Source organism: Platalea leucorodia, assembly GCF_965183815.1.
Source record: "Platalea leucorodia genome assembly, chromosome: 12".
NCBI lineage: Eukaryota > Metazoa > Chordata > Aves > Pelecaniformes > Threskiornithidae > Platalea > Platalea leucorodia.
The window spans coordinates 13423644-13440279 of record NC_138834.1 but is presented as its reverse complement, the minus strand read 5'-3'; the positions used below and the strand labels follow the sequence as shown (position 1 = coordinate 13440279).

General features: G+C 51.4%; 1 protein-coding gene across 3 annotated transcripts in view; it reads right to left on the bottom strand.

Annotated features, from left to right (window-relative positions):
• NOS1 (nitric oxide synthase 1) overlaps window positions 1-16636 on the bottom strand; it is a gene marked incomplete at both ends in the record, with an annotated part of 39075 nt that overhangs the window by 18636 nt on the left and 3803 nt on the right. For 2 of the 3 annotated variants that reach the window (XM_082325415.1, XM_082325417.1), the window contains 7 exons: window positions 255-394; window positions 1130-1271; window positions 1844-1935; window positions 3213-3375; window positions 3612-3757; window positions 4225-4362; window positions 9948-10074. In XM_082325415.1, coding sequence (XP_082181541.1) covers window positions 255-394; window positions 1130-1271; window positions 1844-1935; window positions 3213-3375; window positions 3612-3757; window positions 4225-4362; window positions 9948-10074 — 948 coding nt within the window. Of the gene's footprint in view, window positions 1-254; window positions 395-1129; window positions 1272-1843; window positions 1936-3212; window positions 3376-3611; window positions 3758-4224; window positions 4363-9947; window positions 10081-16636 lie in introns of all 3 variants that reach the window. The other variant, XM_082325416.1, reaches the window with a different exon arrangement.

The following is a 16636-nucleotide window of genomic DNA, read 5'->3' as shown; positions in this document are numbered from 1 at the left end:
TTACAGAGTGGTGTAAGTCCTGGGAGACTTCAAGGAAAGGGAAACCAGCCCTGAGACAAGCATACAACTTGCTTTGCACCTCGAGGCTTTACCAGCTTTACATCAGAGTGGAGGGAAGACCTGGAAGAGGATCTTGGGTAAAGCACCCAAGCCACAACAAGGAAAGGCCAAGCACAGGAGATGGCTTAGGGTGCAACCAGAGGAGCTGAGTCCTGCTGATCCCCTTGAGCAGTTTCGGGATTACTCTGACTTACTTGGGATGCCGGATGGGCACTTCCAGCACAAGCTCCGGGGGGATTTCAAAGAGCTCTGGGTCATTGCCGTTGGCTTGGAGAAGCAGAGGCAGGATATCGAAGCGCCCGTGCGGTGCCTTCCACCCTTGCTGAATGCAAATCTACAGGCAAAACAAAGGTGGGGTTTAGAAGTCCCAGCAGATGACCTGCTCTTCAAGCCTTTCGGGCAGGGAGTTGCATGGCACCGAGCAGTGTCTCCTGACAGCATCTCTGCTCAGCTCTTATGGTCGAGTAATAACCTCCATCCAAGGGAGCTATGACGTGCGGCTGCCTGTCACAGCCAACCCATGGCCATGTAAGGGGGATTTGGGCTGAAAATGAGCCTAGAACTAGATCCCCAGGTAGGATCACAGCTCTGAAAAAGCTGCTTACCCTATTTGTGCCTGTAACAGTGAAGGAGAAAATGGGTGAGAAAAGCAGAGGAGTTTGGGAAGAGCTGAGCAGAGCACTGGTGCTGTGCAGGCAGTGCCAACAGGCAGTGGCAAAAGGCAAATCTCATTTCTGATTCCCACTGGCCCAGGTCAGCAGTGGGCACACATGTCCTCCTGCAGCAATTCCCTCAGCACCACTAAGTGACCCCTTCACAGCAAAAGCAAAATGAGATAAGAGTCTTTTGGTGCAGCTATGACCAACTCCTGCATGCATGGAAACAGCTTTTATTCCTGGGAAAATATCCGAGGGCAGGACAAATCCAGCTTCACTTTGTGGCACTGCAGTGGGTGCAATAAACCCTGCTTGACCCAGCGTGCTCCTCACTCCTGGGATGATCAGAGCTTCTGCATGCCCCCACCAGCCCCATGCCCATGGTGCCCAGGAAGGATGGCTTCAGCCGGTACCTCCGTCAGCTCCACGTTTGCGGGGTCTCCCAGGATAGTGCCGTCGGGCTGCTTGTAGCCAGCGTAGCGGATGAGCTGGGCATTCCAGATGCGGAAGTCGTGCTTGCTGTCCGTCCGCTGCGGGAAGATGGTAATAGCAGATCTGGAAGGAAGAGGCAGTGCTGGTGAATGCTGAGGATCTTGCAAGGACACAGGACAGGGATCAGAGGAATGGCAAAGTGTTGCGGTGGAAAGGTGCTGCCCCTGCCTGCCACCACCCTGTGCACCACCTCTGCTTGTGCCTTGGACAAGCCCCAAACATTTGTTATGTTTCCTTCACCAGAAGAAATCATGGCCAGGTGCACTCCAGCTCTGGAATTTGGGGTGTTTCCAGCAATTCAGCTCCAGGCAGAAGCTGGCTGCTAACACAGGGTTTCAGATAGCTATGAAGAGCAGTCTGTGCTCTGCATTTGAAGCGGAATATAGCAAAGGAGAAATAATTGGAAAATCTGCCCTTTGAGGTCCCACAGAGAGCAAGAAGAGATATACTTGGACCAGCAGGATGCCTTCCCCTGATATCAGGTCCCTCTAACTCTCCCCAGGACAGGTGATGGCTACAACCATCCTGTTGTGCAGCGGCTGCTAAAGGAGACAATGTCAGCAGGGCCCAGAGCTGGGCAGACACACGTCCAGAGGCCTTCGGATATAAACCCTGCTGACTCCTTGGTGGCTCACCTGAGGTTTCCTTTGTTGGTGGCGTATTTGATGTGGTTGCAGATATAATTGAACATCCCGTGGGCCGTGGTGCAATCCCGGGCATCAAACACCTGAAAGAGTGGAAGCAATTGTGGTGATGCTACAGGATGCTCCAACTCCTGGGGCAGAGCCAAGCAGAAGAAACACAGCAGCACAGGGAAAGCCCTAGAGGCCACCGTGAGTTGTTAGGTATCTAAAGTTCCATAATTATGTGTTCCCTGCCTTTACAACATGTGGATGCCTAATCCAACTGCCCCTTCTGCTTTGGAGAGGTGAGTCATCTGCTGCTCAGGCAAAAACCTCCTCAATCCAGTGCTCTCAACCTGCTGCTGTTCCTGGCTTATCCACCAACAGTTTTGGTTTCTACTCTTTGTCTCTTGTAGATCAAGACTCAAAGCTGAAATAGGACAGGTATCAGTCAGGCCTGAGATCCACTGAGAGGATGGGGAACCATAGAATCATAAAATGGTTTGGACTGGAAGGAACCTTTAAAGGTCATCTAGTCCAACCCTCCTGCAATCAGCAGGGACATCTTCAACTAGACGAGGTTGCTCAGAGCCCCATCCAACCTGACCTTGAATGTTTCCAGGGATGGGGCATCTACAAAAGGATGGGGAAACCAGGAAAGAGGGTCAACAGGAGGTTTGAAGATAACTTCTTGCAGAAATGGCTCCTCCCAAGGTTCAGATACGCCAAAAGAAACAGTAGAAAAGAAGAGCTGAAGGCTGAGCTGGGAGCGAAGGAGGCCCAGCCTCCTGGCCCCAGGCAGTGCCTATACCCTGCGTGAAGCAGCCACAAGAATTGCTCAGCAGCACTTGAGCTGTGCTCCAGGTTGCAGAGGGAGACATCATCTCCGTACCAAGGGATTCCACTAGAGATCACTAATTCAGATCCTACCCTTCGCTTCCAGCTAGTCAAAAGGGCACTGAGCCAAATCTTCTCCTGCCATAGCATCTCTGTACCAAGGATGAGTGTGTGCTGCTGCCGCTCTCCAGGCAGAGCAACAGTTTTGGAAGCAGCATGTAAGATACTGGAGCAGTATCTGATTTTGGAAAATCTTCCCTAGAGCGCTGCCTTCCAGTTGGCCCCGTTTCAGACACCTCAGCTACACCTTCAGAAACCTCAGCTACACCTACCCCACAGATGTTTTTCCAGCTCCTGCTGACTTCCCAGCCTGTGCATCCCCAAAGCTGTCAAGGAGAGCGTAGCTGCTCTGTGCTGAACACCCCCACCTGTACCTGTGCTGTGCTTTCCCAGGTATTTGAAGAGCAAGTTTTGCCTCTCCAAAACTCCAGTGCATCCTTTGGCAAGCAACCTGCCAGCTGTCTCCAGCTGTGCTGGTGCTCACCTGCAGCTTGGACCACTGAATCCTGCCCACACAGCGGGCTGCATTTCTCCAGGCATGCTTGGCTCCATAGATCAGCTCTGTGTCCCGCAGCTGGTAGGTATCAGTGGCTTCAATCTCCTTGGTCACTTCCTCCAGCCTTTCCATGTGGGCCTTGGAGCCAGATCTGCACGTGTGGGGAACGGAGGAGATGGCAGTCACCAACCCCGGTGGAGAGCAGGGAATCCTGCTGCTCTCCACCTGGGCACAAGTTCTTTCTTTCTTAAGCATGCGTGTGCAGCTGAATGTGGAGCCCCACAGTCTCACCCTGCTTTGTCTTGCAAGTGTGGAAGATCAGATCATATGTGACATCTCAGCATAAGCAGCAGCCAGGGCCTGCGACCTTCTACAGCCAATACTTACCTCTTTATGGAGGAGTAGTACTGGTCAATGAAGTCCTTAGCCAAGAGGAGCACCTCCTCTTTTGTCCTGGTATCTTCTGACTTGCGGATGTGCTGGCTAGGGGTCATTACTGAGCCCATGCAGATCTGCTCGGTGCATGCGGTGGCCTGATGAGACAGAAGGAGACAAGCATGTCTTGGGTTACTGCAGCACTTCTGGTTACATGAGCTGGGCTGGGGGAAGCCAACAATTAGCTACGCAGAAGTTGGTGGCACATTTGACAAGCAGGGACAGTTCCAGCTTATTTGTTTTCACACCTATTGGTAAAGTTGTGTGAGACAGCTCAAGCATATGCAGTCATCTCTTGTCCCACCTGATACGGACAATTGGGGCTCACTAGATTCTTGCCCCAGCTTGGCGTAAAGTCATGTGCTTTTCCTGATTTATCCCAGATAGGCTTCCCTCTCACCCAGCTTATTGCACCAGAGGTTTGAAATTCAGATACCACCGGAGACAAGAAGACTGGCCTGAATACATCCAGTTCTGCATTTCTAGGTGAAGCCATCTTGGAGACACTGTGATCCACTCAATTACGCTCAGATAACTTTTGGCCAGTCCTATCAACTCTACTCACCATCGCCGTCTTGAGGTGCAGAGTGTCGTGAAGCACGGAGCCTGTCTCCCAGTTCTTGATTTTGACAAACCGCGGGCATTTGGAAGGACTTCCATTCACTGTGTTCTTTGTTGGGGACTGCCGCCCGGATGGCGGTGGCTGGACAACAGTGAAGACCAGGCACAAGGTTAGTATTCATCAACGAGATACAGGAAAAAGACCACAGCAACAAGAAGCATCCTGTGTTAGTGGATGCCTGTGCTTAAATCCTAGTGATAATATAGCGAGACAAGTATGTGATCCAAACATTGGCAGCATTTGGGATCCTACAACGGAGCAACCAACTCTCAATGCAATTGAGAAGTCATCTCTGTTTACGGAACAGGCAAACCTGCAGAAGAGGAGCTAAAAAACAGAGAGAGAAGTGACTTAGGAGAACACTGTGTTCAGGTTTCCCAGTGGAAGACTTACCTCTCTAATATATATTAGATGTTTCTCTTTAAGGAGCATCATCTACTCAGGTTTTACACGTGCCAAGCTCTGCCTCACTAATACGAGCACTGTGAGATAGAGCTAACAGCTGATCGTTCCTCCGAGCAAGCCAAAGGCACATCTCCTTTGATATCAGTGCTGGAAGATCGTAGGAATACGGATGGATAAATTATGCAAGTGGGAGGGCTGCTGAATTATGCATAGTTGGATTATTTCAGTCTCAGCTCTGAATCTCAGCCTTTGCTGATACTCTGCATCAGGGTGTGCTCATCCAGCACATCTTGAGTTATATGCCAGCATAAGGAAGAGCCTCAGCCGGCACAGAGCTTGGAACGAGAAGCGCTGGCTGCAAGTGCTTGTGTTTGCCCATGTTTTCACAGATAATATCTAGTATTTCTACTGTGCCGCTTATTCGCCCCAAGCACTCAAAAACTTAAAGAGCAATCAGTGTCTGCCAGCATATCATGGGACAGTGAGATCCGCACTGGCCCTGGAAAGCAGAGACGTTTCTTCTAGGAATGGGATCTTATAGTAGAGTGTAATTCAGTCGCTGCAACCGCAATGGTGTTGCTGCAGGTTTCAGGGTGAGACCTGATCGCACACCAGAGCATCCTGTCAAAACCTGGTTATATTTGGCACAGCTTAAAGGCTTGCATCTCTGCCAGGTAGATCTGGGCTTGGGCCAAGTTTTGATGTAGCCTTCCTACATGAATCCTGTAGCTTGTATCCCTTTCTAATCCATCTGCAAGGCTTTTTAAAGATGGCACTGCCTTCAGCAGAGCTGTGCAGAGTCTGACCCTCCTTTTTGGTGGTTCTGGGCTCATGTCACTGTTGCAGCTCATGGACTAGCAGCAATAGTACAAATCCAGCATTACAGCCTGAAGGACCAACTGAAGAAAAGCCAGCACATGGTGGAAGAAGCTCTTGTTTCAGAACAAGCACTTTTGCTAATGAGCAAACCCAGGAGGGAAAGCAACAGGGGCCACAAGGATGACAAAAGCAGATGAGACTCCAGATTTAACTTGTTCTTACTTTGCCAGACAGAGGATTGCTCTGCTTTTCCGAAGCAGAGAGAGATTGATGCCTGATTGATTGTGAGACTGATGCCTGGGCTGAGCAGACACCACTGCATTGCCCTGGTGGCAATGCTGGCCATATTTTTTGTCCGGTCCTTGTTTTTACCATATGCTCCACACTTTTTTTCCTGGAAAACAGGGACTTTGCTATCAAGCAGCCTGAGGCTCACAGCATAATACCATGCACTGAAAGCATATACAGGGAGCAAAAGACAGAGGATGGAGGGGAAGGGAGAGCTTTATAACCTGACCCCTCGGGAGGACCCTCTTTGGTCCTCGCAGTTTCCGAAAGCCGCTCTCTGCATGCCCTCAGGCCATGCTCTCACGGGTTTCTGCGACATTCCTCATGTCACAAATCCTGTGATCTTCCCCAGGAGCATTTTGAAGTCCTAGCCCCTGAAGCCAGATGACCACACAGTGGATCTCAGCTTCCCTTTTCCATGCTGCAGAAAACAAACATAAGACCTCATACAGAGCTCAAAACTAGCAGTAAATAAAAAGAACCTCCTAAATACTGGAAAAGCGCTATTTTTAAGTTCATTTTTTTCAGTTTTGGGGAATCTGACCTGAATTATGGCAGTGGCAGTTCTTGGTCATTTTTTTTTATGCTTGTTTTACTCTTTCAAGAGAATTAAACCATTCCTGAGCTACTAACAGCATCCTGTGCTCTCTGAACCAACCTGGCCATCCTTAGGACCAAGGGGGATAATCTGCCACCTTCCTTCTGCGCGTGATTGCTCCGAGCAGCTCTGTGAGACTGGTAAAACATAGCTGAAAACTGCTGCTCAAAAATGCAAACAAAACCACTCCTCACCTGCGCCTCCACCTGCCAGGCAGAAATTAGAAGCACCAAGCAGAAAGTGTTGGTTGTATCCAGCACTGCTTTTTTATTCTGACTTAGTTTTGGTTTGCTGACAGGGCTGCAGTGCAGCCTGGGAGGTGTGCTGCTAAACACCATCTTGCTAGAGCAGGTGTGGCCCAAGAGCATGTTATGAATGCAGATGTAGCAAAGACCCCATCCTTGGAGCAAGCAAGCTCATGGTCCAAGCTGGTGGACGTTGGCTGCTTAACATCTACCTACAGATGTTCTACTTTAAACCTCTCTCAAAGTTGCTCCCTTTCTTTTTTGTCTTTTCCCTGCAGGAATTGGCAAAGTTTGAATCTTTGCTGAAAGAGGGCCACGGTGCAGAGGCATGCCGAATCTCTGGGATGCCAGCCGGGCTGGAACAGCCGAGGCGACACCACCTACAAGAAGCAGAGGTCCCAGGTCTGGCAACCGCATCGCAGAGCAGCTGTGGAGAGAGCAACACCCAGAAGAGACTGGGAAAGAGCTCTGCGTGTGTGTGTGTATGCCTTCCCTGCGTGGCAAAGCTGAAGCCAAATATTACCCCTGGTTCTGTCAGGGAGGTTGTGTGAGATCCTTTCATGTTTTAATTAGGCAGCTGTGATATTAGTGACTCAAGAGTGGGACAAACGGAGAGACTAACGTAGCAGTTGGGCTGCACATGCATTATGCAAACATCTTTTACAAGGGAGCATGTTGGCACTTATCGTCAGCGTGCAGCTTGCGAGCTGTCTGCAGCTCTTACAGACGCAGGGGAGAGACGCACCCAGCCCCAGGCGCTTCTTGGGGCCAGAACAGCAGGGAACATCTCCCCTTTTGCAGACCTGAGTGGGTTCTACAGGTCCTCAGCCTTCCTCCTGCGTCCCAGCTGGGCTTCAGGAGTCCCTGCGACGATGGCATATATTGCCCTGCCGAAATGCATCGACTATGGGAGGATGAGGTCTGCAGCATTAGCCCAGGTCATAGATATATTGGCATGCTGACATTTCCTTCCAGACTGCATTAACCCCGCTAGCTGAAAGTGTGTTTTTCGCTTTTATAAAGCTGTAAATCATCCTTACAAGCATGGCGCTGACATGACTCCCTTCCCCTGCTAGCTACATGGGCACACGCTCCCCCCGGTTACCCTGGAGCTCCTAACAAATCAGCCTGTATGGACTGAAATACGACTCAGGCAGGACCTGGGCTGGTGCAGTCACAGCATCTTTCCATCAGTCAGGTTTAGGGCAGGGGGATTGGGCTCCTGGGAAACAAGCAAAACACACTGCATGATTTTGCAAAATCGATGCCCAACGAGTCTTTCAGCACCTTATTACAAGCCTCAGTGAGCATTCCCCACCTGGCCAAGTGAATCTACCAAATCCTGCTTTAAAGAACAACATGTATAAAAAGCTCACACTCGGCTTGACTTGCCCCTGCGTTAACAGTATTTATTGCAGCTTGCAAGAAGTTCAGTTGCCTTGACCGCATGCAAGCCCAGGGGAACGGCTGCAGGGAGCATGGGGGGAAAACCAAACTGCCTCCAGGAAAGCAGGCTTACCGATTTGGGGATAAGAAGGATAAAAAGAAAGCTGCACATCTAGAGAAAAAAAATAGTAAAGAGTTTAATAGCAGCTTAAGACTGGGGGTTTTGGCAGCCCTAACACAGAGAGAAATTAAGCTCTGAACATGGAAGTTTATAAAGTGCTTATAGTAACAGGCACGTACAAGCAAGAAGCTTAGCAAAGGAGGCAGAAAGATAGTGTCTTTGCAGAGCTGGGGCAAAGGGACCAGAGCAGTGACCTGTCCTTGGGCGAGACGGGCTCGTGATACCTGCCACAGTGCATTAACCGTGTGGCAGGACACGGGGCTGCCCAGGGACGTCTGTCCAGCAGCTGAACAAAGTGTGTTGCAGCTCTTGGATGCACCCATTTGTGTGTGCCGATGTAGGATGATACCCGCCCTAAGGTTGTCTATGCTGCTGGGAGATCTGGTTGCAATCCTGAGCTGCAGCCAGGCAAGGGGAGGATGGAAATCGCTCCCAACAGCATCTAAGCACCCAACCAGGTTGGTTAAAACCATGCAGCCAGTCTGGCGTGGTCAGCAGTATCTCAGCCACCCTGTGTGTGTGTCAGCACCCGCACAGCAGGTCTCACATGTCCCATGAGACTCCAACACTGGGCGTGCTGCAAAAGTGCATGTGAACATGATTCTGCTCAGGAGTCCCAGGAGAAACAGCAGTGCTCCTGGCAAAGGGACAGGTGTGGGCAGAGTTAAACCACCGCAGCCAAGACCATGTCACCTCCATGGCCATGGAGGGACCATGTCACCTCATGTGACCTCACCCCCTGCTTCTGGCTTTGCTTCTTGCAAAATGCCCGTGAAATGGGAAAAGATCCACTGGCAGAGCCATGGCCTGGCAGGTGCTGCTGGGCGCTGCTGGGTATCAAGGCCAGGCTCAACATCTGGGTGTCAACCACACCACAAGCGGCACCCACCCTGTGGTGGTTCACACAAGGCACGTCAGCGAGGAGCGTTGCATTGCAGCTCGTTGGAGCTGGGAAGAGTCATCAACCAGAGGTATCTGCTGAGGACACTCCTGAGCTGAGGAAATACTGATCTTCTCGGAAGTCTTCACAGGACCACTAAATCACTTTTCTCCCCTCCCTTGGAAAACAGTCCTTACTATGTCACCCTGAGAAATAGGGTGGGGCAAGGAGACCAAATGGTCCCCAGACTGGTCCCCCGTATCCTGCCCTGCTGCTGGTTAATCCCATCAGGGAGACACGTTTGCCCGAACAGGCTTGGCAGTGCTCGCGCACGTCATGTTTTCCCCGAGGTGATCTTTCTGGCCTGGCAGGGCCTTTCTTACGTCTCTGGCTTTGCTACAAGTGTGGAGTTAATCCACTTTTGACAAGGAAGCCTGAGAATTTATGTCCGTGGAGCGTGAGGACATGAAAAGGCACATATTATCTGAAGTGCTCTATTGAACTACTGTCATATGAATCAGAACAACTTTAACAATGCAACTCGACTTTTTGCCACAAAAAGGGACGACAGCGTCAAGGGAGATTTCAGAGTCCTGGTCCCTGGCTGCGCTCACGTCCCACTCTGGCCCCTTGGATGAAGAGCATCGTTCTCCAGTGACCTATACCCTGCTTGAACCACAGGGAATTTGGCTTCTGGACCAAATGGGCTCTACGCTTCATCAACCCCAGCTCTTGTGATCAAAGGTCTTCAGGGTAGTGCACGTAGTCCTTGCAGGTTCTCGGTGGTGTGAGAGCCCACCAGGATGGGTTACGTACGCTCAAAACCCCTTCCCGCCCAAAGCAGCATGAGCCATGGGCTCTTACCTGCTCTGCTTCGGAGTAGGGATTGTTCAGGACCACGGGCACGTTGCTCTTCCCCCACAGGTCACCGAAGACACGGTCGTTCTCCATCCGAGCCGGTAAGGTTTTCTGTGGCTTGTTTTCCCCTTCCCTGAAACTGAAGGGTTAAAAACCATTTGGGTCAGCGGGCTGGAGGGTGGCTGAGTGCTGGGACCACGGGGCCAGGTCCCGGAGTGATGTCTCCAGGACCTGCTCCAACTGCTTCCCGCAGGAGCAAAAACTCATGCATCGCCCTGCGGGAGGGGAGGAAACGCTCTGCCTCGGCCGAGGCAATGAATCACGACGGTGAGGACAACCCAAACACAACAGAAATTTCACTGCGCGGGTGAGCGCAGTGCCTGCAAAACAACAGGAAACCCCTGCCCCGACGCTGGCTCTAGTGGGGTTACACACCAGACCCTCTGCACCCCAAAAACCAAACTGGAGCCCTGCAAAAGCAAGCATGGACCTGGGGGAAGGAGACCTGCATGCGCTTCCAGCTGCAAAATCTCATAGCAAAACCTCATAGCAAAACCAGCTGGGTTTGCAGAGCAGCTTGGTGTTTATGAGTGGAGGAGAGGGAAAAAAAAAACAAGAAAAAATAGGTGGCTCCCAGGAGGGAGAAACAGCTCGCTCTCCTCTTCCTGACCTTTACAGGTGCTGCAAATGCCGGCGAGTGCAAGCGATTTTACTCAAGCAAACTGACGGATTGCCTCCATGGAGCTGGGGATGTTGATGAGGCTGGGGGACTGAGGACGTCCCCAGTGCTGGCTGCCCTGGCCTGTGCAGCGAGACTGGTGTAACTCACGGTGCACACAGTCTACTGCACACATTTTGCCTGGGGAATGTACCGCGGGATGTCGGTGAGGCTGTTAAATGCCATCCAAGCAGGTGATGGAAAACCACTGCCATATGAGCCCTCAGGAACGAGAAAAACAAATGGGGTTTAGAGACGTGATATTCAGAGAAGGCAGGCTGCGGCATCCGCACCGAAGGCACCGACCGCCCTGGTGAGGCCACGCGTGGGAAGGAACTCCGTGGGTTGAGCTGCACGGGGCCACGGGCCAGGACCGGCACAGCCCCACGGCTCGCAGCCACGCTGCCTTCGCCCTTGCTCAACAGACCATCGAGGTAATGCATTCTGGCAATTGTTTTGCTCCTGCTGTCAGTTTTTAAAACTCTTCCAGATGCCCGCTAAAGTCAATAATGAGCCTTCCCATTAATGACGGCAGGCTTTGGGCACCGACCAAAGTAGGGCACTTGCACTCAGGACATAGTTCATAGCTCTTGACACTGTCTTGGGAAGATGCATACCTACAAATAAATTCAGTTTCACAACCCTCCTTGCTCCCCCAGCTCATATCTTCAGGTACAGCTTAAGGAAAACACTTCACTTAAAGATGATCTCCCTGTGCTCTAGGTTTTCTGTAATTTTTCTGCCTTTCCAGAGCAATGTTCAGCTGCCAAAATATTGGACTAGGCTCCTGGACACCTTCCAAACATTGGCTGCCTTAGGGTGAAAGTGGCCAGCTTGGTGCAAGCGAGGAGGTACAGGTGCCATAGGGGCAGTTTTTACTGGGTTTTCTATACCCCCCCCGCCCCCGGAAAAGAAAGCTGTTCTTTTGTGACTTGGCTCCTACCAGTACGTGAAAGGGTTTCAATCAGATAAAACAGAAGAAACCCCACTCACCGCACTGCACAGCAGCAGCCAAAGACAACAGGTCCCGGCTCTCTGCTACACGGTGGCGGTGCTGCCGGGAGCACCCAGTGGCCACGGAGGTCCCAGGGCTGGGGACAACCCCGAACCATACAGTACCCACTCTGCCCTCTACCAGCCCATCCAAAAGGGAAGCTCAGGGTCTCTTGATGCATCCAGCCTACCTCCATCTAGAGGATTCCCAGCAGCAAGACAGAGAATTAGCAGGATGAAAATCCAGCAAATCAGGCTCTTTCCCCTAAGTCAAGGCCAGCTATTAAACCTCCTGGAGAAAACACATTTCCACAGCTGCACATCCCTGCCCTCTTGCCCTGAGCCCCATCATATCAGGGAGAGTGGAGGTGGGTCAACACAGAGCCACTGAGCACATGAAATTATGGGCATACATGAGCCATCTCTTGTAGCTGATGAGCCCCAACGTGCTGCTCCCCATAACTGGCCCAAAATCAAGACACAAGCACTAAATCCGTAAGACGATGGAAGAAATCCCTTGGCTTTACTGGTGCTTAGGACTTAGCAGAGGGAGCCTGCCTCCTGGGGGACCACGGTCCCTCTCCAGGGGCACAGAGTTTGCCTCTATGCAGACAGGAGAGGCTTGGGCAGACAGACCCCAGCGTGCCAGATATCCCACAGGCGCCTCCAAAATGGCACTGAGCATACGCCTGCAGGCACCTGGCACGACCCGCTGTTTCCAGGAAGGTGTTTGCAAGCCCGTCTAAACGGGTGTCTGTTGGCACGAGGGAACCTCGGAGAGGAATCCATCAATCGGCAGCAGCAGCCGGAGGTCTCAGCCGGGAGGCTGCACGCGTAATCTCATTGTCTGCACACCAGCAAAGCCATAAATGCTCGTACCTATGCCAACGGCATGGAAAAAGACCAGATGCTTGAATTAAGTCGTCGCTGTAGTTGGCTACTTTATGTATTACAAGTACTGCTGGAGCGGGGCCCTGCTGCCGTTCACTGGCCTCGAGCATCACCCGACAGCGAGGTGCACCATCCTGAGGAACAGTGAAGTCCAGGTGGGCATTAAGGGTTGGATGCTCAGGAGCAAATGCTCCACATCCCACGGCATGTTTGCAGCTGGGGCAGAAACGGGTTGCATATTGCTATTCCTGATGGACTCACGGCTGCATGAACAAGGCAGCAAGGTGCCCTTAGTCTCTGCTATAAAAGCACAGTCAAGCGTAGCTGCAACAAAGCCATTAGACTGAACTCATGGTTGTATCTCTCGCCTCCGTGCTGGTGTTGTGCTGCAGTTTGCTCAGTGTTGGGCGAGGAGGTCTGTCCCTCGCAGGGCTGCGGGTGCGTGCCCCTGTGCTGAGCTAGTGCAGACCTCTCCCGGATGAGGCTGCCCAGAAGTATCCGGCTCTGTCTTTTAGAGAGAGACAGGGAGAGAAAAGCCCATTCAGAGCAGCCACAGCCTCACCCCAGATGGGGAAAAAAAAATTTAAAAAAAAAAAAAAAAAATCAATTGCTTCATTTTACAAATATTTCCTGCCCATTTCTTGTAACTGCCTTGTTTGCGAGCTCAGACAGAACAGGGTCTTTTGGGTCAGTTATTTTCCTCTCTTGGCTTGGCTTCTGCATACACCAGCAGAGACGCAGGGTGACCTGCCACATTCATACGAGGATGCCACTCACACGCTCAAGGAGACTGGCAGGATGGCCAAAACACCGTGCCCGAGCTCAGTCTCCGGATAATGTTTCCAAAAGCACTTTATCGACAGGAGAGCCCAAAGGGCTGTTCTCACGGGTTCCCGGAGGGCGATGGGGAGGGCGCAGTTCCCCCAAGGGGTGTTTCGAGGCAGCCAGGTTGGGCACCTCCGGGGAGCTGCCGTGGGAGCAGCCCCGTCTGCAGCTACGCAGGGGAGAGGGGGGCTTGCCCTCGGCTCCCAGCAGCCTTTGGAGAAATCCCCCCAACTCACTGTCAGACCTGACCTGGGCACTTTGGGGCATCGAAGAGGATTTTTAAAATCACCACTTTAGTGTCTTCGAGGCACTGGAAGCAATGCTGAAGATCTGTCCTCAGAGGCACTTGTTTGGCTGAACTCTCCCAAAGGCCAGATCCAGGATCCAGACATCCCTTCTGACCTGGGTCCCACTGCCGGATCCGTTCAATACTATTTCAGCATTAACAAAATCTTTTGGATCCAGAGCAGGTTTTGGGGAAGGGACCCCATTTGAGGTCATCTTTTGTTCTGAAAGCAAAATTTGTTACTTAAAAAAAGAAAGAGGAATCCTGCCCTCCCCCACTGGTGCACAGGCAGAGCCTCGGATGCTGCCTCACCTCGGAAAGAGCATCTGGCTGTTTGGAGAAATGAGAGGCACCACTGTTTTCTTTTGACTAATTTGATGATGTTGCAGTGCTCAGAGTGATGAAGCAGAAGGGAAGTTGCTGAGACAGCCCTTTGAGAAATTTCTCCAAAGCTTTTCCAAAAAGAAAGAAAAAAAAAAAAGAGCAAAAAGAAATTTTGTCACTTCGCTCCTTTGAATTTGCTTGGCAGAAGAATCTCTCTGGTTTCCCAGGCAGAGATGAGAGATACCACTAGCTGCTGCAATCCCCAGAGGCCAGTTTGGATGAACTGATAAGGACATGGATGTCCACGTTCCCGATGATGGGTCTCGTGCCGTGATGCCAATAGCAGCGCCCCGTGCTGCGACCGCAGGGGATGGACTCTTTCCAGGCCTTTGTCCCAGTACCTGAAAACCCTACGCTTGAGCTTGGGGCTGTGTGGGAAGCTCACACATGCACACCTCGCTTGCTCTGAGCTTTGGGAGAGAAATACCTTCTTTTTACTTTCTTCCCCTCTCCTGGTGTGTCCTCGGAGGCGGCTGCAAGGCTCCGCTGCGCATTGCTCCTCCTTCCAGTGCTAGAGGCCAGGGTAAATGGCTCTCGCCTCACCTTTTTTTTTGCCCCATGGAAAACCATATTCCAGAGGACGTGACACCCTCAGAAGTTAATATTTCCTTGCTATCGTGCCCCTGGGGCAGCTCACAATCTGCAACATTGGAAAACATGTCGGCTGCAGACTCCTCATCTCAAGGGTTAAGGCAAAGTCTGGCACAACAACGCATGTTTGAGGGAGAAGCAGGAGAAGGGATCGGGCAGGATCTGGAATTTGCAGGGTCCAGAGGCTGGAGCAGAGCTCAGGAAGGAAACGGAAATGTTGGAAGCAGAAGGAATAACTCCAAAAGGTGGGATGTGCTCCCTGGAGAGGCAGTGAGCCAGTATGCCCGGAGCGGGGGATTGCGGGACGATCAATGCAAGAAACTACTTCCTAAATGAGAAAGGGGAACTTGAACGGTACTGAATGAAGAGGACAAAAGCCTCACCAACAAGCATGCGGCATGGCTTGAAGAAGGTCTTGCCCCCTCAGAAGGTCAGATCATCATTGCTGGGCTGTGCCCAGTGCTGGGATTAGGGACTAATGAGCCGAGCAAGATGCACAGAGTGGCTTTGGAGATGGGCCTATGAGATACGAGGCTGGTAAATGCCGTTGAGTAGGCATTGACGGATAAAGACCTGGGAACAGATCCAAGTGATCCCAAAGTCCCACCAGCATTGTTCAAGATTCAGCCAGCATCACATGCAACCTGCAATCACCACATTCGTCCCTTCCCAGCCGTGCCCAAAAAGCACCCGGCAGATTCCAGCCTCAGCATCTTATTCAGAGACCAAACGCAGTTCAGGTCTGCTGGGAGATCACAGGCTCATACGTGGGCCACGAGTTTGTCTGCTGGGACCACGTACAAGGAGAACGGCCATCCCATGCGATGCAAGAAGCAGCACCAGTACGGGGGGCTGAGCAGGTGAAGGGTGCTTTGGAGACTGGTCCGAGAGGGCTCCACGGGGGTATATTCGGGTGGAATATGTTATCTGCAAGCACAAAATGCCTCTCTGGATTAGACTGATGTAGTCAGAGTGACGAGGAAGAAGAATCCGCCGAGGGAGAAGGGGAGGGTTATTCACTGCCAAAGCTTCCTACTTCACCATTTTGCAGAATGGCAGTAACATGATAGTTTCAGGGAACCTTTTCATTTCAGAGGTTTTAAAGTTTCGTGTCCAAGTGTGGAATAATGAAGACATCAGAAATGCAAATGAAATGTTTTGAGCAACACAAAGAGATTTTGGCGGCAGCAAAGGAGGTGGGAGGAAGAGAATTTTCTCTTCGAGGACTGCAAAATTATGGGGTTTGTTCCAAGGCAGGATGGAGCCTGAAACCTTGAAACCCTTCATAAACAGAATCCCTGCTCTCAGCACACTTCTCCCTCCGAGGGCTGCTGATGCTGCTTTTTGGACCGAAACTGCCATGTTTCCATCATGCTGTTCATGTTATGGAATAGACCTGAGAAGAAAAATAAATACTGGCAACTCGGGGCGGGGGGAGAGGGAGGGAAGATGGGACATGACAATCTCCTTAGAGCTCAGAGGGAAAAACAGACCTAGGTTAGCTGGCAGAGAGTGAATCAAACTCTATTTTTGTTTTCTAGCCCACAGTGAGCCTCATGGCAGAAATGCCAGCTCTCATAATACCTTGCACCCCGCTTCCATGCTCTGTTTTATGATCGACTTCATTGCAGACGGCTTGAGCCAAGTAGCAGACATTCAGCCGTGGTCGCAGCCCATCCCACAGGCACGCACCGTGGACCCAGGGCACCTAACAGCTGGAAATCAGCGGGGAGCAAAAGCCAGGTCATTGCAGGAGCAACTCCCCTGGGGAGTGCAGACCATGGGTGCAAGGGATGAAGATGAACTGATATTTTTTCCCAATGCATACTTAACAGTTTCCAGTTTTCCTTGCAAGAAACATTAGAGACATGAGCTGGAAGCCCAAAGCATCAGGTGTAATTTGAATTGCTTTTGGCAAAGCCCACCTTGAACAAGAAGTGTTTGGCTCCTTGTGAATAACCTCAAACTTGTACCATTCCTTTCTGCTCTAGGAAAACTGTCACAGCT